Raw genomic sequence first — 19913 nt, 5'->3', positions numbered from 1 at the left:
TGTCAACGGAGGATGTTTCCTCTGCCCCTTTTTTGGAGCCTGGTCCGTGTGGTTGAAGCACTTTCCCACTGGCCCCAGGTTAAGGTGGCAGAACAGAGATGGATGTGGCCTTGCTTCTGCTTTGGATCTGTACTGGTGGTGTTGGCCCCTGGTTATTGCATGCCTGTTAAAGGTTAACGTTTCTCACAGAGGGGAAGTATTTTAAGTGATACCTATTGATTTCAGAGAAGTCTGGAAAAATTCTGATGAACCAACTCAGTATTTTCTTCCATCTTCCTTTTTCTACTTGCCCTTTAAAGGACAAACAGACATTTTCAGCTTTCACTGGAGGTTGCCATGAGTTTGCATTATAGGTAGAGTATGAGGGGAAAAAAAAAACACAAGAATTTGGCTTAGTTTACACTTATTTGGGTTATGACTTAGAGGAGCTATAAAAGAAAGCAAGCTCTATTTTTATAATGGTGCAGAAGCAATCTTCTTCCTTTCTGACCACCAGCTTGATTTCTGATGGACTTTTTCACTATGGTAAATATCGCACTTGCAGGAGCGATCTTTTCATGTTGCCTATCTTCAAGACTGTCAAAACTTCCCCTATACCTTTTCGAGAATGGTCCCCGTTGTAGTTTATTTTTACAATTTGAGTAGGGAAAGCTTGCAGATGTTTTGCAGCTGCTGCATTATCCGATCTTTCCCTTTCCAACTCCACTGCTTTTTCTTCACAGAATGCAGCTCCTTCTCACCGCCAACTACAGTGATTCTTCTTATCCTCTTGTGTTTTGAGGCTCTCCTATTCCTCATCTTCACGTCGGTAATGTTTGGGACCCAAGTACACTCCATCTGCACTGATGAAACGGTGGGTGTCTCACACTCCTCTTCACCCTGTCTCTCTGGCCAATTGTAGAAACAGTGAAATGTTACAGGCCTCGAGCTCACTGTTAAGGGGGGTTGTGGATGTGTGTCCTTTGGGGAAGAAAATGCTCCAACAAACTGAGTAAGCACAGTTTAGCTTACAGTGGGCACATTTGTATTTGTAGGCTGGGATGCTGTGTTGGCAGTAACTTTGGTAAGGTAGCATTGGTCAAGGGGTTACTCTGTATAGAGCATTTGTCCCTGTGGATTGGAGATTTTTCCTTTTCTGGAATGCTGTCAGGCTGGTGTCATTTTCAGTTCTGCTGCAGATGCCCTGGCATCGGTGTTTGCAGCTTTATGAGTTAGGCAGCCGAGTGGGAGGGTCCAGTGAGGTGGAGGAGGGATTGTTTTTTCCCCCTAAGCCTGGGAAATGTCCAACTTTAGTCACTTGTTAAACAATTCAAGAAGTCTTGCCAGGTGGGGAAAAAAATATCTAGGTGCATGGTAACTTGGTGGCTACATTCTGCTGCAAACCCACGTTATCTCCAATTGAAAAGCAGAGGTTACTTATAGAGGTTACTTAATAGAGGTTACTTAATGCTGAAGTACTTCATACATCACTGAAATTGCCCACTTTTGCAAAGATGGAGCCTGTGACTCCTGGTGATGTTTTCATACCTGTGAAAATACTGCTGGCCTTCACCAAGCACGCTCAGACATCTGTGGTAGCTCGCCCCAAGAGACTGCAGTTAACTGGAGAGGTTGAAGGGAGCAATTGCCTTAAAAGAGTGGCAACTCTTCTTGCCTCCTTCCTCCTCCATGAGTTTTCCTTCCTCTTCACTTGTTTGTGCATGGGCAGCTGAAGCTGGAATGTGTATCCTTGTTGCCATAAGAGAGCTAGAACTGGTGCCATGGTATGTAAGAGCCCATCGCTCCTCAGATTTTTCACAGTACTTGCTTTAATGCTGGGCTTCTGCAAGAGAGTGGTGATCACACTGTGCAACTCTTCTGAGTCTGGAGGAAGATCCCCAATTATTTTTTTTTTCTGTTGGGGAGATTCCTGAGAAGAAGTACTGTGTAATACAAAACAACACGATCCTGCCAAGCTTGAGTTTATTTGTTATCACATAAGTCAACAATGCTATCTGTGAAGTCATATCTGAATCTTTCAGTGTTTGAGAGCTTGGCAAATATATTGTGAACCTGCTTCCTACAGCGAGGTACCTGAAAGAGTCCTCTGTGGGTTTGTAGGTTGTCACCTATGTCACAACCTGGAATTAAAATGAAATATAGCCCCACCCTGCATGTGTCTGTATGACGGTATTCAATCTGTTTTATTTTTTAATACTAAAAGGTAGGGATTTTGCTCGTTGGACATTTCTGTGTTGTCCATGACATCTCTTACTTTTGATTTTTAGCTAGCATTGGGCTAGCTATGTCTGGGATGCAACAAAGCATTCTGTGTGGAGGAATATTCCGGGATGAAAGTCCTCCTGCTGTGATCTCTTCTGTTTTAGCTCCTGTTCAGAGAGAGGGCTATGCCTTGCCATTGCTCACCTCCCTCTTCCAGCTGTGGGAGACCTCACCATTCTGTGTATGCTGTCCCACAGAGATGGTCCCTTTCTCCTGGAGGAGACCCACAACCCCCAGTGTTCAGCTGTCACCCCCAGAGATGATGTTACCAAGCATCTCTTGCAGCTGTCCCTGTTGTTTCTGCAGAGCTCTGAGAATCGGGAACTTGAGACATGGATAAATTACAGTGTGTTGATGTGTAGCACAGGAGAGAGATGCAGGTCAGGAAAGGCTTGCCTTCAGAAAGATCCTAAGTTAAAGAGCAGAAGTGCCTGTCTGCTGCTGATACTTGGTAAAGAGCAGTGCTCTCCAGTGACTGCACTGGTTAATATTGCTCCTGTGGCAGCTAAGTGTAGCTTTCCTGGAAAACCCAATTGACTTGATGGGTTTTAGGTACAATACATTTTTTTTTATGGTCTATTTGTTTGAAGTGAGTGAATGTTTTGGCTGATTTGCTTGGTGGCTTGTTTTTGTTCTCTAACCTTTACTAAACCATGCCAACGATTTCTCTTAAATCAGTGAACATATTTAACCCCCTTCTCCCTGCTGTCAGCCCATGCATGTTTTGGCAGTGATTTTAAGGAAACATGAAGAGGCACCAGGTAGACTCAGCCACACTGAACCATGGGCACTTCCTGAACTTGCTTGGTGAATCTGGGAGCATTATAGAGATTATCTTGGGGTTTTTTTGTCTGCAAGCTTGTAATGATTTCCTCTAAAACCTTTCCATCTGGTCAGCACATAATTCTTTCAGCCATCAAAACACATTCTTTGTGTTTGGTTTTAGTTGATGGGCTTTTTTTTTTTAATGGATGGGGTAATTGGAGGGCAGGTCTTTAAAAGTTGGAAAAGAAATTTCCAGGCTTGAACAAAATGAGAGCAGTTTTATTTCCGGGGAATATTTGATATCCTTAATATTTTTATTTTATCATAAAACATTGAAGAGAAAAAGGAGATAGATTTTTGTTTTCTTACTGCATTCTTTGGATAAGGGGTAGCTGAGAGTAGACATTTCCCCAAATCCAGAACTACAAAAATTAACTATTTGACTGAAAATGTGATATTTCTGTTTTCAGGGAATAGAACAGTTGAAAAAGGAAGAGAGAAGATGGGCTAAAAAAACAAAATGGATGAACATGAAAGCAGTATTTGGCCATCCGTTCTCTATAGCATGGCTTAGCCCATTCGCAACACCAGACCAAGGAAAAGCAGACCCGTATCAGTATGTGGTCTGAGGATTTCTTGACCAGCATTTCCACTAAACTAGAAATATATTACAGCACTACTGTTATAATTTTTCCATGAATGTTTAAAACAAAAAGCAGAACAAACTTTTTTTATGTCTATGAGAAATGGCTGATAATTGCAGAAAAAAAAAAGCCCTGTATTCCACAACTTTAGATAATTCTATATCTCTGGCTGAAACTGCTGCTGCTTCTTTTGCTTTCTTCTCTTTTTTTTTCTTTCTTTTCTTTCTTTCTTTCTTTCTTTTTTCTTTTTTTTTCCTTCTTTTTCTTTTTTTTTAATCATGTTAACTTTACTGGCCTTTGTTTCTATCCGCTCTCTGTATGGCATAACTAATGTGAAGGGGATCCTCTTTCTCTGCTGTGACCCACCTCTTCCGAGTCGATTCTCGTGCTGTCTCCTGACTGCGAGGAGCTCTGTGGAAGACAAATGAGTGCCAAGTCCTACACAGACACCTTTGGACTCCCTGAAGGAGCCCGTTGCTCCTTTGTAAACGAACTCGAACTGGGAAGTAGACACTTCACTTACCAAAAAGTGCAAGACGAGCGCGACACAGCAAGAGAGCCAGTTGACCTGGTGATCGCTTACAGTTAAAGTATTAAAAACAAATGTTGCCAACACCACTTTTTCCACCCTTTCATCCCAACCTGGCCTTTTTCTTTCCAGCCATAGAACTGATTTCATGTTTCTGGCATTTTTTTTGTCTGTTCCCTCCCTTGTGTGCAGAAAATTGTTGCCCTCCTAGAGTAACTGTGGCAGATTTAGACGACCTTCTGGGTTTTAAATGCCTTACACTTGCAGGAAAACAAACAAACAAAAAAGAAATCTAATTTTCAGGTGTTTAGGATAGCAGGAATATCTGTTTGTGTGTGTTTGTCTTGGTAAACGAGTTGTTAGAGCAATGCCTGATCAAAAATTGTTAATGTAAAAAAACTGATATGAATGCCCAGAGGCAGACGGAATGAAATAAAAACTAATATTGATGGGTATGTAGGTGTATCAGGGTGAGTGTATTCTTAGCATTGCCCTGGCGTAGAGATTTGTAAATCTTTTATTTATGCATACATGTGTTATGTGACAGGTACACACACATGTAAGTATCTAAATTGGGAAATTCGGATGGCACGGAGCATGCATGCTGTCATAAACTGTGTAGGTAATGCAGTGTGTGCTGCTGAAGGCGGGAGGGACCGAAGGCATGCCAAAAACTGGTGAAGTTATAAACCATTCTTGATTACAACCTTGTGCTCAGGCAGGAATTTTGTTATATTTTTGCATCATGACTCTCGTGGGCTTGCAAAAAGATTGTAGACAAAGGAAAGGTGTAAAATCCACAGTGTCCACGAGCCCCAAGGAATCTTGTCTTTCCTTGGTTTCAGGTAGAGTGGTATTTTTGGAAAATGATCTGTTTAGACTTATTCAAAGCCATGGGGAAAGGGAGGGAAATCAGGGAAGGAGAAATTGTTGGACGTCTCACTTTGGAAGTAATGTGAATGCTGCATCTTTTCAATCTGTCAATGCTTCCATATGGAAAACAAATGCAATAAAACTTTTCCAAAAAAAAAAAAAAAAAAAGAACGGTTTGCTCTTATTTTCTTTCTTCACTTTGGTAAAATCTGTAGTGATGCTCTGAGCTTTCACTCTTATACGCAAGCTGGTAGAAGCATATGAAGGTTGACTATCTTTAGCGCTCAACTTTTAAGGTTAAAAATGAGTTAATCGGTGATGTACAGCTCTGTTAATGAGCAGTGTTACTGCCCTGCATGGACGTGGCTGCCGATACCTGCCTCAGCTGTGTAAATCGAACAGCCCCCGGTCTCCTGCTCGCTCGGGATTAGGTCTGCAGGGATGTGTTGTCGCTTCTGTGCTGTACGACTGCACGTAGAGAGCCACCGTGTCTGCACTTGTGTCTCACTGGAAGATGCTGCGAAGGAAATACGGCTTTTGCATACACATTTTTTCTTTCCTGATGAGGAAAAGTTAAGGAAAAGTTTTGGTTTTGTGGTCTGCTGATAGTGATAAGCTATGGTAAATAAATATGTAGCTCTGGTTTTAATACATGTATGATATGGTTTTCTGCAGATAATGGTACCAGTTTCACAGCTAAGGGTTGGATCTTTGGACACTATGAGTTTAGCTGGAAGGGCGTGTGCAGGTGGTAGCTAGAACTAGTGGAGCATCTGGCCCTCAAGCAGTCATGACACAAAATCAAATCACTTTTATTTTTGCTTTACTCAAAGCAAGAAGCAAGCAAGCAGACCTCGCCATATATTTCATAGCTTTAAAAATGCCTTTGATTGCAAATTCCACTGATGCACATTCCAGTTGTGCTTTATTTAGTTAACTCTTATTGCCTGTATGTTCTGGACGAAGGTGTGTTGCCTTGTTCTGGTGTTCAGATCATTACTGGAAAAAAAAAGTGTTGTTACTGAATTTTTCTTGTTTCTAACAAATTCAACTTGCTAAGCAATGCTATATAATATTGATACGTTCAACCAAGCTGTTTTGGTTTTAAATGATGTTATCACAGCTTGTAAAAATAACAATTGTTGTCTGTCATTTGTATGCCTTTGTGTGTCTTGGTTCCCTGGGGTTCTCCATCTTACTTGCACCAACCAATCTGGTGGTGCAATTTGGTGCAAAAAATAGCTGATTTTCCTAAAGAAAAGGGTGAGTTGTTTTGTTTTGTCTTTTGAACAGCATTACCTCATTTCAGGTGCTTGTCTTTTTTTAGCGTGGCCGAGGGAGGCGGAGGGACAAGCTTGGTCACAAGCACCACCCCTGGCGTTCGACCAGCTTTGCCCACTCGTTAAGGCAGGCAGATGTGGCAGTTGAAGCTAGACAAGCTTCAGAGTGAGGTTAAGGTGATCAACTGACCATTTGGTGTTGAAACAACTTGGGAAAGGTTGTGAGAAATTCTGCGTCAAAGCAGCAGTTCCTACATCACGGTCATGGCTTTGGTCTTTTTGGAGAACTTAACCAGGTATGAATTTAAGGAACATCTAGACCTTCTAGGCCTTATGTTTTGTGAGGCCTGGAGGTCTCCTGTCCAAGTCTGCCTTAATCATGGTTTTGAATAGTAATATTTGCTGTGCCTTAGCCTTAATTCACACATTGTTACAATGCTGCTTGCTGTGTTTGCTCTTTGCTTTTGGGTTGAAGTGTCAAACCCCTTCGGGGAACCTCACCTATCTCTTAACACACGAGAGCTGTGTGACCGATTGGCCCCCCTGGGCCAGGCTGTCCCATCCTCCTCTGGCAGTGCCCAGGGCTGAGGAAAAGAGCATAGGAAACAGGGCAAGTCAACTCTAGGATTATTTAGGTAATGCTCAGGTAAAACAGGGAGTTGCTCTTCCTCCCTCTTCCTCCTTCCTCCCTCTCCCCTGTGGGGCAAGTAGACTAAATTGGCACAGGATACAATTTTTAAGAAAATTGTAGAAGAATTGTAAGAAAATTGTAAGAAAATTTTCAGCTTGTTTTGACCCTGAAAGGGTCGATGAGCTGAGATGAGGAGAGAGGAAGTTTGACCTGTCCAGGTTGGGTACCTGTCCACTGATCTACAGGAGTGCAGCCTCGCACTGACCTCGCTTATCGCCTCCATTAGCAGGTTGCTGTTGAGATGGAGACGAGCGGTATCGGTTTTGGGTTTGCTTCCCAGAAACATTAAGGATTCTTGTTCCTAGTCTAGGTGGTGATATCGGCTGGGTTGGGTTACGCGTGAGAATGAGGGAAGGTTTCAAGCTCGTGCTGCCTGACAGGAGTTTAAAAACTTGATGTGCTTCTCTTCTTGCCCTGTGCCGCTTGATTTTCCTCCCACACACAATAAATACTGCAGCCAGGGGGTGGTTTCCTTCAAACATACGGGATATTTTCCAGTTTTTGTTAAAGAACAGCTGAGCCCGCCTTGCTCCTGTGCTGTAAGTGGCCACGGCACCCGCCTGCTGCCACCTGCCCAGGGCTGTGGCTGCGGGCACTGCTGGGCACAGCACAAGGAGTTTTCCTTGGAATTTTCCCTGGAATGTATTGACTTGGTCAAAACTGGGCGCTTGCAAGCTTGGCACAAGTGCCAGAGCACCGCACTCTGCGCTGGGCATTGCAGGGTGAACACTGCGCCTCAGAGGCTGGATTTTCCTCCGAATTGCCAACCTGGAAGACTTGAATTTTGATCCTGTGTAATTTCTCATTCTCCGGATTCGCCGCTGTGTTTCTCTGGAGTCAGCAGCAGAAATGTGACGTGAATTAAGTTTGCAAAAGCTTTGCATTTAATTTCGCTGTTTATGATGGTTTTTTTCCTCCTGGGCCTGCTTATGTTCACTCAGTATTATTGCAAAACCGAACTGCTGTTATATTAAAATGTGTTATTTATAAGACCTACTGCGACCGTGTTTGGGGTGCTGCTGAGTTACTACTGTTAGGTCCGGTATCCGAATTGACAGGGAGAGAGAGACAACCACCATAGATATATTGTCTTTTATTAATAGAAGAAAGATAATAAGTATTACCAGCTAGCTGGGGTCCGGGCTTTCCCACGCAGGGGTCACACCACGGACCTCGACCACTTCGAGCGTCCCTCTTTTATACCGTTCTTACCCAAGAGTGTTCCCCCTCCCGTTTTCCTGTTTTGCATTCTTGTTAATGTTATCTATTTTGCTGAATTAAAACATCTGGATAAGCAGCCCCCCTATCATCCTGATTGAGGGCAGGGCACCCTAACCCCGCCACCTATCAAGGGTCCAGACCTTGCCATGAGCAGGGCATCCTGACCCTGCCATCTATCAAGGGTTCTGCCCCTGCCATGAGCAAGACATCCGGACTCTGCCAGTTATCATGGGTCCTTGTGCTCTAAGACTCAGCTTATTCTACATTAGCTATTTAACCCCTACCTTCCCTGCTAATGCACCCTACATTCCCCCCTTTTTCTTTTGCTAATATCAGAGAATCCTTTCTCGATCTTTCTGAGTTTGTCGCATGAACATTATGTGCATAGAATTAACTCGATTTGTAGCTTTTTCCATTACCCCCATTACACATTTCCACATTATACAGATACACAGTAACAGTAATAACAAAATTACAAATACGCGTAATCCTTCTTTTATCAGTCCTGATATCCACCCAGGTAACCCTCCAAACAATGACTCTAGCCATCCGTCCATCAGTCCTTCTTCCTGTGTTATCTTCTGAGTGTGTTCCTTGAGCCAGCGCAATTGTTGTTGAATCGATTGGCTATGGTCCGACAGGTTAAAACAACATAGTCCTTCAAACTCCTCACATCCCTGTCCATGGGCGAGGAGCAAGAAGTCTATAGCCGCTCTGTCCTGTAGTAGTGCGTGTCGCAGGCTGTTCTGATCGAGCAGGAGTTGTTCCAATACCTCGGTTGTCGCATTTGCTTGCTTCTCACTCCAACAGGCTAACTTCGAAAGCTCCCTTAATGCATTTCCTGCTGCAGCTCCTGGCACAAAGATAGCTAAGGCGACCCGCGCGGTTACAGATATTAATTGTACATTATCATCACATTCCGGTGTTAAACCAAGGGAACGCTTTTGCCTTCTTTGTTCCTGCTTCATAGTTAACAACTTAGCTTTAGACGGGGCTATCATTGCCAGTTGCCCTAAATAACACGGTCCCCCATAGGCATTCTTAGGTATTCCCTGCCATGCTCTATCCCCACAAATTAGAAACACTCCATCTGGCAAGGCCTTAGCGGTATCATTATTCCATAGTAAATCTGTCCTATTATGTACCTGTCCTGATGGATCCCCCCCATATGCTCCTAAGGGTAATCCCGCAGGGTACCGTTCTTGTAACCCATCGACTGTCCCATTTATCCCACAGAATGTCCCGTTTGCATATATGGGACCGAAGGTTCCATCTCCTCCTATGGTCTTACGCCAGTCGAATATTGGGTCGGGAGATACATCAGTCCAACCCGAAGCATTCCACCATTGGGGCCTAGGGCCTCCTTTAATTATAATGTTCCATTGTGCCAGGAGTCTCACTCCTCCCTTTTCTCCAAAAAACTTGTCCCCAAACATAAAACACGTTTGGGTCCAATTATTGGAACTATTTCCAATTGCTTGTGCCCCCATCAAATTGAGCTCTTGGGGGTCCCAAGGCAATGAGATATTTAATCCCTTAATTAGCCTTACGGCACATTCCGAGGCACTTACTACCCCTGAGCAGTTTCCCGTAGATACCTTTTTAAAACTGTTGTCATCAAATCCCGGCTTCCCAAACAAGCAGGTTCTGAATGGATTACTAGCGGTGGTGAGGGACAGGCAGAATTCCTGATTCCCTGTGTTATTTGCCCAAGTCACCCACATATTACTTCTCTCTTCTATGTTGTATATCCCATTAGAACACCTCAGAATCATAATTAGCAGGACCATAATTACCCAAATTGTGTTACTGTACATTTTTCCTAATTAATTTCAATTTCAGAGGATTGTTACTATTCCTTCGGACCTCCCACTCCTCTGCTTTCTTCCGCTCTTCTTTGTTTAGCTTCCGGACGTGGGAATGGTGAATCCAATGTCCTATTCCATCGACCTTAACGGCAGTGGGTGTTACTAAAATTACTACATAAGGTCCCTTCCATCTGCTTTCTAATGTTTTTGGGTTATGCCTTTTTACCCACACCCAATCTCCAGGTTCGATATCCATTTCTGACCCCTTCTGATTTCTTTTATACCAGTTTTGTAGTAATGGGAATAACTCATCTTGTATTTCTTTTAAGATCTGCATCTCTTTCCTCATTCCTGAGTTTTTAGTTATTCCCTTCCTTATCTCTAACGGATATACTGGGGGTAGGGTCCCAAACATTATTTCAAATGGTGTAAAGTCTAGTACATATGGAGTTATCCGAACCCGGTATAGGGCAAAAGGTAGCATTGTTACCCAGTTCTCTTCAGTCTCTTTTACTAGCTTAGCAAGGGTTTCCTTTAGGGTTCTGTTCATCCTTTCCACCTGACCCGAACTTTGAGGATTATAGGCACAATGCAATTTCCAGTTGGTTCCCAGTGCTCGGGCTAATTCCTGTGTAACCCTTGCCACAAAAGCTGGTCCATTATCAGACCCGATGCTCACCGGTATCCCATATCTGGGGATTATTTCTTCCAAAAGTTTTTTCGCTACCACCTGGGCTGTTTCTTGCTTAGTGGGAAAGGCCTCCACCCACCCTGAAAAGGTGTCTACTAATACCAACAGATATCTATATCCGTATTTACCTGGTTTTATTTCTGTAAAGTCTACTTCCCAATGCCTTCCAGGCTCACCACCCCTTTCCCTTATACCTTCATGTACCTTCCTGACCCTCGATGGTTTCATTTCCTGGCATGCTTGACATCCCTCTATTATCCCTCTTAATATTTTCCTCTGATCTTGGAATCTCAACCCGAACTTTTCTATTAACAGTCCCATTTTTCTTTCCCCCAAGTGTGTGGTACTGTGTAACTGTTGCACCATCTTCTGTCCCAACCGCTTAGGAATTAACATTCTTCCTTCTGTATCGTAATGTCCTTCTCCTGCACTTTGCTTTTCTGCGACCTTTTGAATCCACTCCCTCTCCTCTGGGGTGTATTCATCCTCTCCAATTTCCTCTTCTTCTCTTAAAGTGTTGTGAGTCAGGGCTAGTACCCTTTGTATTTGTCCTTCTAACGCAGCTCGCCGGGCTGCACTATCTGCAGCTGCATTCCCTCTACTTATCGTATCGGTTTTCTTCTGATGTCCTAAGGTATGCACAATTGCCACTGCTTTTGGTTTCTGCAAAGCTGACAGCAAGTGCAAAACCTCTTCTTTGTTTCGGATTTCTTTTCCTGCGGAGGTAAGAAATCCCCTTTCTCTGTATATTGCTCCGTGTATATGCACTGTCCCATATGCGTAGCGACTATCTGTATAAATCGTCACTCGCTCTCCTTCTGCCATTTCTAGTGCCTTAGCCAAGGCTATCAGTTCCGCTCTCTGAGCCGAAGTGCCATCTGGTAAACGCTGGCTCCAAACTATTTCTCCGTTCTGATTTACCACTGCAGCTCCCGCCCTTCTTTTTCCTTGCTCGACCAAGCTACTTCCATCTGTAAACCACACTTTTCCCCCTTGCAGCGGCTCATCCTTTAAATCTTCCCGCACCGTCGCAGTTTCAGCTAACACCTCCTGACAATTATGCACAGGTGTTTCATATTCTGGGTTAGGTAGGAGAGTGGCTGGATTTAAAGTCGTTGGGGACGTATACATAATCCTTTCTGGGTTTAAAAGTAAGGCTTGGTAATGAGTCAGCCTAGCATTTGTTATCCATCTTTCAGGCGGTTGTTTGAGTAATGCCTCTACGTAATGGGGAGCTGTTACATACAGTTTTTGCCCAAACGTGAGTTTGTCTGCGTCCTTAACCATCATTGCCACGGCTGCAATGATTTTAAGGCACGAGGGCCACCCTGCGGCGACTGGGTCTAATTTCTTTGATAAGTACGCCACTATCCTTTTCCAAGGTCCTTGTTTTTGAGTTAGCACTCCCTTAGCAATTCCCGCTCTTTCGCTCACATATAAATGGAAATCCTTGGCTGGGTCCGGGAGTGCAAGTGCAGGGGCCTCTAGCAGGGCTAATCTCAGTTCCTCAAAAGATTTTCTCATAGCTTCTGTCCACTGCCAGTCTGGTTTCTCTCGACTCGCCTCATACAGAGGTTTCGCTTTCTCTGCAAATCCAGGTATCCACAAACGGCAGTATCCTACTGTCCCCAAGAATTCTCGAACCTCCCTTGGAGATCTGGGCTCCTGAATCCGAAGAACAGTCTCTTTCATGGCATCAGTTAGCCATCTCCTACCATCTCGTATCTTATATCCCAGATATGTTACTTCAGGACTACATAGCTGAGCTTTCTTAGCACTTACTCGGTAGCCTAGTTTATTCAATTCTTGCAACAACTTCCTCGTACCTTCCTCGCACTCCTCTTTCGTTCTTGCTGCTAGCAGCAGATCATCCACATACTGAAGCAATTTCACACTAGGATTCTGTCTCCTGAATTCACTCAAATCTTCCTGCAGTATTTCATTAAACAAAGTCGGTGAATTTTTGAACCCTTGTGGTAATCGGGTCCAAGTTAACTGACCCTTATATCCACTCTCGGGATCTTCCCATTCAAAAGCAAACATTTCCTGGCTCTGTTTTGTCAGGGGGATGGTAAAGAAGGCATCCTTTAAGTCTAAAACTGTATACCATCCCATATCTGGTGGCATCGTACTTAACAGAGTGTATGGATTCGGGACTGTAGGATGCACATCCTCCACTCTTTTTATTAACTTCTCTCAGATCTTGAACTGGCCTGAAATCTCCTCCGGGCTTCTTTACTGGCAGTAGAGGAGTATTCCAAGGAGATTTGCATTTACGCAGAATGCCAGCTTCCAGTAACCTTTTAATGTGCTTTGCTATCCCTTGTCGAGCTTCAGGGGTCATTGGGTACTGTTTAACCCTAATCGGGTGAGCTCCTGGTTTTAATTCCACGACCAGAGGAGTTTTCCCTTTAACCTCTCCTACCCCCGAATTATCTGCCCATACTTCTGGGAGTTCCCTCATCCATTTTTGAGTTTCTGGTCCAATTTCTTCCTTCCTCTCTTCATACAGTCTATATTCGTCCTCTAATCTAACAGTCAGGACCTGTATCGGTTGTCCTTCCCGGTCATTGATCTTTACCCCATCGTCCTCGAAATATATCCTTACCCCCAATTTAGTTAGGAGATCCCGGCCCATTAAGGGTACCGGACTCTCCGGTATATACAAAAATGAATGCGTGATTTGTCTATTAGCTACATCTACCTTCCTTTCTGATGTCCACCGATATACCTTACTCCCATTTACCCCTCGTACTCGAGCTTTCCTTGTCGATAGTTTCCCCGCTGCTTTATTTATTACTGAGTATTCAGCCCCTGTGTCTACCAGAAATTTTACACGTTTCCCTTCCATTTCTAATTCTACCCAAGACTCGGGGAAGGGTTCCGAGTCCCGGCCCCTTCAGTCACTATCTTCTTTTGCCACCAGTACTCTAGGTGGCCTCCTTTCTCCTTTTTCTGGACACTCATTTTTCCAGTGTCCTTTCTTTTTGCAAATTGCACATTGATCCTTTCCTAACCGTACCCCTGTTCCTCTGGGGGGTGGCGGTCCCCTTCTTTGCCTCTCTGATTTTTCTCCTGCTTCAAAAAATCTTCTAGCCATTTCCCTCTGGTGTTTCCAATCCTCCCTTCTTATTCTCTCCTGTTTTTCTTCTGGAGTCTCCCTGTTGTTGTACACTTTCTCTGCTACCTTTAAAAGATCCTGTAATGTTTGCTCCCCCAACCTCTCAATCTTTTGTAATTTCCTTCTTATATCCGGGGCAGCTTGATTTACAAATGCCAAGATGACAGCTGCCCGATTCTCCTCCTTCATAGGATCTAAAGGAGTGAATTGTCTAAACGCCTCTAATATTCTCTCTAAGAAAGCGGCAGGGCTTTCCTCGGCTTCCTGCCTAACAGCATTTACTTTTGCTAAGTTAGTAGGTTTACGCGCCGCCGCCCGCAACCCAGCCATCAGCGTTTGTCGGTATGTTCGGAGACGCTCCCTACCTTCAGGTTGTTCAAAATCCCACGGTGGTCTTACCAATGGGAATCCTTCATCGATAAGGTTCTGCTGCCCGGTGGGTCTCCCGTCCTCTCCCGGCACCAACTTTCGCGCCTCGGTCAGGATCCTTTCACGCTCTTCGGTCGTAAACAGCACTTTTAAAAGCTGCTGACAGTCATCCCAGGTAGGGTTGTGCGTAAACAAGATGGATTCTAATAAATCAATTAACGCCCCCGGTTTCTCGGAAAAGGAGGGGTTTTGACTTTTCCAATTATACAAATCGCTAGAAGAGAATGGCCAGTATTGATACGTACGCTGTCCCTGTGGCCCAGTTGTTCCAATCGTTCTAACTGGGAAGGCATGGGTGGTACTTGATATTCCTTCTTCATCTTCTCTTTGATGAGATCGTGTCCTATATGCGGGACCCCTATCTTCCCTTCTCTCCCTTCTTTGATCACTACTACTCGCCTCCCTTTGTGCCTCGGGCAGAGGTACGTAAGGGAGGGGGTTATGCCTACTTTCTTCGTCTAATATTTCTGGATATAAGGTCGAATCTGGTAGTACTGCTTTTTTCCCTTCCTTTCTCACTACGTAAATATCAACTTTTCCGTCTTTTCTATCCTCCCCCAAAAGAGGTTTCAGCCATGGGGGTGGATACAGAACCAAATCCTCCCATGTGATTATATATGGAAATTGATCTGGGTGTCCTTCTGACCCAGGTCTCATTATTACCTCTTTTACTCTCCTTATTAATTCTAAATCAAAACTTCCCTCTCTCGGCCAGCCTACATCAAAACTTGGCCACTCACTTTTACAAAATGCCTCCCATCGGTTTTTATACACTTCTACAGACAAATTATGTGCCCGACGTTTAACATATCCAAAATGATTTAACATAAATGACAAAGGGGTGGATTTCCCTTGTCCCATTGTATCAAGCTCGTCGCTTAAAACCAAAGTTAATACAACTGCCAGTAAACCAGTAAGGGCGATTATTAACAGAATTCTCCCTTCCCACACCGGTCTCCTTTCGTTAAGGAGATACGGTGTTCCCAAACAACCTAACCAACCACCCTTCCTTCTCGTGGGAGTCTGAGGGACGTCTCCCTCAGACTCCAGCCGACTATCCTTCGGTGCGTCCACCTGGATTTCTGTCGGCTCACTCTCACCCCCTGAGGCCTCCCTTGACTTATTATCTTTCTCTATCTCTTTCTCCTCCCCTGCATTCGGATCCCGGACGAGCCCCCAAATGTTAGGTCCGGTATCCGAATTGACAGGGAGAGAGAGACAACCACCATAGATATATTGTCTTTTATTAATAGAAGAAAGATAATAAGTATTACCAGCTAGCTGGGGTCCGGGCTTTCCCACGCAGGGGTCACACCACGGACCTCGACCACTTCGAGCGTCCCTCTTTTATACCGTTCTTACCCAAGAGTGTTCCCCCTCCCGTTTTCCTGTTTTGCATTCTTGTTAATGTTATCTATTTTGCTGAATTAAAACATCTGGATAAGCAGCCCCCCTATCATCCTGATTGAGGGCAGGGCACCCTAACCCCGCCACCTATCAAGGGTCCAGACCTTGCCATGAGCAGGGCATCCTGACCCTGCCATCTATCAAGGGTTCTGCCCCTGCCATGAGCAAGACATCCGGACTCTGCCAGTTATCATGGGTCCTTGTGCTCTAAGACTCAGCTTATTCTACATTAGCTATTTAACCCCTACCTTCCCTGCTAATGCACCCTACACTACATGTATTCATTTTTCCCTGCAAAGTTTGCAAATTACTTGTGGGTAATTAGAGAAAATCTGCAGATTTAAAACATAACAAGAAGTGTAATTTTTCATCCTGCTGTTATAAAACTGCTGTTTTAAATGATTTTAATGGAACGTGCTTGTTTTTCCTTTTCTCAAGTGTCTCAAAACTTTGATCCAATGTCCCTGCTTTGTTAGGAACAGTTTCTACTTTATCATTTGCATTACTGTGAATGTATAATGCTCAGCCCTAGATCTGGCTCCTCTCCTATGTGATGTCAAAGATGCATGTAAAAAAACTGTCTATTTCAGGTACCAGTAACCTTAAAAATGTTCTTAGTGCCATATTTCTATGTGGAAGAGACTACCAGGAAAAGTCACTGCCAAAACTCAAGGGACCTGATATTTGAAGTAAAGTGAAAATGTTTTAGTAAGGGGATGCTCTTAGAAAGAGAATGCATCAGAATATTGACTGACCAAGGCCAAGAGAAAATGTTGAGTCCTGGTTTGAGTTTTCAGCTTCAGTCCATGCTGCACAAACACCTGCTTTAAGTGTGAAACAACCCCAAACTCTTCTCTTCTTGCAGGGTATTGAGCGTCTTAAAAATCAGAAGCCGACTTGGGAAAGGATCAGCGGCTGGGAAGGAATGAAGGTGGCCTTCGGTGGTGCTTTCTCCTTGGGTTGGTTCAGTCCTTTTTCGAACCTGGACTGTAAAAACCCGCCCTCACCTGAAGCAGCAGCAGCCCCTGCGTCCGCGATTATGACCCAAGAAGAAATTGAGCAATTTCTAGCTCAAGACGTCGCAGTCCAAGTGTTACGTGAATAAGCAAGGCATCTTCCAAGACTTCAAGAGACGCTTTCAGGTTTTTTTTTAATAACTTTGTGGTGAAGATTTAGGGGATTTTAAAATTGACTTTTGGTGAGGGAAAAAAAAATCACGAATATTTATCCAGAAGCTGGGTACAACACTAGCAGAAGCAATGCAAATCTCCAGTGAAAGCTTTATGGATGACGTGATTCATAAGCTCCTTTTCAGTTGCTTTATCAAGCTTTTCTGTTGTGGCCTTTAAGGAAAGTCCATAATTGTTGATAGGTTGGTTGCAGCTGCCAGAAATGTGCAATCGCAGAGGCCCTATTTCTCTTTTGTTCCTGTAACCTTTTGGAGGACTGAAAGAGATGGCCAGATTAGCCCAGTTCTTATGGGTTTTTGAAAAAAAGGCCTTTTCTTAGCTCTTCTTATGGATGCTGTCCGTGGGTTACGAGAACTGGGCGAGTTCAGACGTGAGCAGAAGTGAGAATGAGCTGAGCCTAGGTGCGATTCCCTTGTTTAGGCTCCGAAATATCCCTGCGGATAGCTTAACCCATGCACCTGGGGCTGCGTGGGACCTTTTTTTTTTTGCTTATCTTAGTAGTACTTGACATGATTCAGGTTTTCCTTAGGCTCATTTTGCAAGCAACTCATGATGAGCAGTGATTGCCTTTACCAGTGCCATAACTCTTCGGAGTAGCTCCTTGTTTATGAGGATTAAATGTGACAGAGAGCTCGTGCATTGCCCAGGGAAGATGGGGATTGCTGCAGATCGTGGTAATCACTGTGTAAAAAGATGACACTACCTGCTGCCTTCAAAACGCTGCCGAGGCTCTGCATGTTCCAGATGTTGCTGTAGTTTTGACTTAGTCCTCCCTTCCTTCCTCCCTTTTCCTTCCTTCCATTTTCATATTGTCTTCCACCTTAACTTACTTTTCAGGAAAATTTGCAGGATCTAAGAAATCACATATTACTGGTTGCCACCACAGGCTGTGTTTGATTTTGTCCAGCCCCAACCTGGAAACAGGACAAAGTTGATTGTTTCCTATGGGAAATAAAATAAACGATTTAAGGGAAGAAGGGGTGGAACAGGGAAAGATCTAGCTTTAGCTTTTTTATTATTATTATTGTTGTTATTATTGAAGCAATACCAAATGGAATTTGTATATATATATTTTCCAAAACAGCATTTTAATATGTATTAGTGGTGTGACATTCACATAGCTCACTGAGGGACGGGGCTTGTCCTCTGGCACTGCAATCCTTTTCCAGTCAAGGGACTGGGGGCTGTTGATAAACTGAGTCCAGTGACTTGGCTAGAAAATGTCCTGCTTTTTAAATGAAAAACAGGCAAAAAAAGTCTGCAGGAACTGCGTATTTGTACAGAGGTTTTAGTTAAAGAAAAAACCACTCTGTACGTGGCGGGAGCTGAGGAGTCCTCTTGTGTCACTGGGACATGAGGGCTCGGATGCATTTGCTCCGTAGCAGGACAAGAGCAGCCGCTGAGGGACTTCGTGCAGTCCTAGAAAGCTAAAACTCCCCTTTTAGCTGATGTTTCCTCGTTCTGGTTTGTGGTTCAGCCTCCACAGCCAGCTAAGTTCTCTGCCTCCATTATGCAGGCAAAAGGGGTTACAGGATCCGGTACGAGTCTTCCCCCGTCTTCCCCAGTCTCTTTCCCCTAGAGCACTCTCTAGTTTTCTAACCTGACTGACGGCCCAAGAGCAGGAAAAAATGCCCCAAATTGGAAAACAGCCTCTCATTATCTTTCTTTGCAGTGACAAGAGAGGGAAAAGATTTATCTGGGGTTGGCCAGAAACCTGTTTCAAAAAGCTTCTGTCAGGAAGCAAGTCAACGTCTTCAGAGCAAAAGGATCTCTCTCTCTCTCTCTCTCTTTTTTCCTCATCTGAACCTGTAGGTTGTGATTTTCATTTCTGTGAAGAAATGGGTTCTCCACTCCTTGGAGAAATTACAGTCACAACAGGAGACAGACGAGGACCACGTCCCCGTACCGTGCACAGAGCTGCGGGACCCAAGGGCAGCCCCCTGTGCTGGTGTCCCCCTCGCCCAGCTGGGCCACCCCAGCTCAGGGACTTCTCAGGCCTGGCAAACTGCTCTGGGGTGTCCCTCGGTTGTCCTCTCCTCCTCACCCGCAGTGGGGTAGCAACAGGCTCTCTCCTGCTCCACTCGTCTCAGTGTAGCGTGGTGAAAAGTCCAAAACTGCAGCAGTCTTCCTGAGATGCAAAAAACTTGTTTTATCCCTAGGTTGAGCATAAACCTCTTTTCATAATTACTGGCTGGTAGCTTGAGACCAAACATGACTTGCAAAGCCGAAACCAAACTCACCACTTTTCTCTCCTTCCGTCCATGTGCTTGTTGCCCCTTGTTAAATGGTGCCTTAGTCTTCGGACCAGATTACTTGATTGCTGCTATGAATTTTCATGTTGTCCACAGAGCTGTGGGTTCCCAAAGAGGCCAGGGCCTGGTGATAGGCTCGTGTCACGTCTGGCTTGTAAGGGACGGGTGACCATGGTGTGCTGTGAGTGTGGGATACCTTGGGGTAACGCTCTGCCCCACTGTGTTGTGCTTCCCATGAAGGAATTGCGAAGCTTTCCAGACATGTGATCCACTTGAAACATGCTTGAGATCAACTTGCTGCTTCGGTATGAGTTGTTGAAGGTGGAGATGTGCAAAGTACTCCTGTGCTTTATATCCGGTGTCTTCTAAAGCAGCCTTTCTATGCAAGAAAAGAATTTACATCTCTTACAAATATATATATATATATTTTGCTACTTGTAACTCATTTTATGCCTTCAGTTGCAACTGTACTTATTAAAAAAATTAATCCTTCCACCCCCAAGAACCGTGTGCTCCATCTCCGCTCTGGGCAGTCGCTATCCGTACGGCCCATGGGCCCGCGCGGCATGGAGGGAGGGTGTCCATGCTCCGGGGGTTGCTGTGCCATGGGAGGATAAGCAGAGCAAGAGCCGGACGCAGGAGGGCTGTGGGAGGACCTTGTCTGGCCCCTTCTCCTCGCTGGGAACTGGGCAATGGGGTGAGACACTTTGTGGATGGACCAGCCTTGCGATGGCAGGTGATGTTTGAAAG

The 19913-nt window shown here is 44.5% G+C and overlaps 1 protein-coding gene across 3 annotated transcripts in view; it reads left to right on the top strand.

Moving 5' to 3' along the window:
• ZDHHC3 (zDHHC palmitoyltransferase 3) overlaps nt 1-16935 on the top strand; it is a 35922-nt gene extending 18987 nt beyond the window's left edge. For 2 of the 3 annotated variants that reach the window (XM_088521074.1, XM_088521073.1), the window contains exons 6-7: nt 723-853; nt 16587-16935. In XM_088521074.1, the coding sequence (XP_088377200.1) occupies nt 723-853; nt 16587-16826 (371 nt within the window). In that variant the 3' untranslated portion in view covers nt 16827-16935. Of the gene's footprint in view, nt 1-722; nt 854-3497; nt 3872-16586 lie in introns of those variants that run through there. The other variant, XM_088521076.1, reaches the window with a different exon arrangement.
• Nucleotides 16936-19913: the final 2978 nt, after the last annotated feature.

Source organism: Tinamus guttatus, unplaced genomic scaffold (assembly GCF_059628265.1).
Source record: "Tinamus guttatus ecotype Peru unplaced genomic scaffold, ASM5962826v1 Tinamus_guttatus_pri_ptg000115l, whole genome shotgun sequence".
Classification (NCBI taxonomy): domain Eukaryota; kingdom Metazoa; phylum Chordata; class Aves; order Tinamiformes; family Tinamidae; genus Tinamus; species Tinamus guttatus.
The sequence above is the reverse complement of the archived record's forward strand: the minus strand, read 5'-3'. Positions and strand labels throughout refer to the sequence as shown.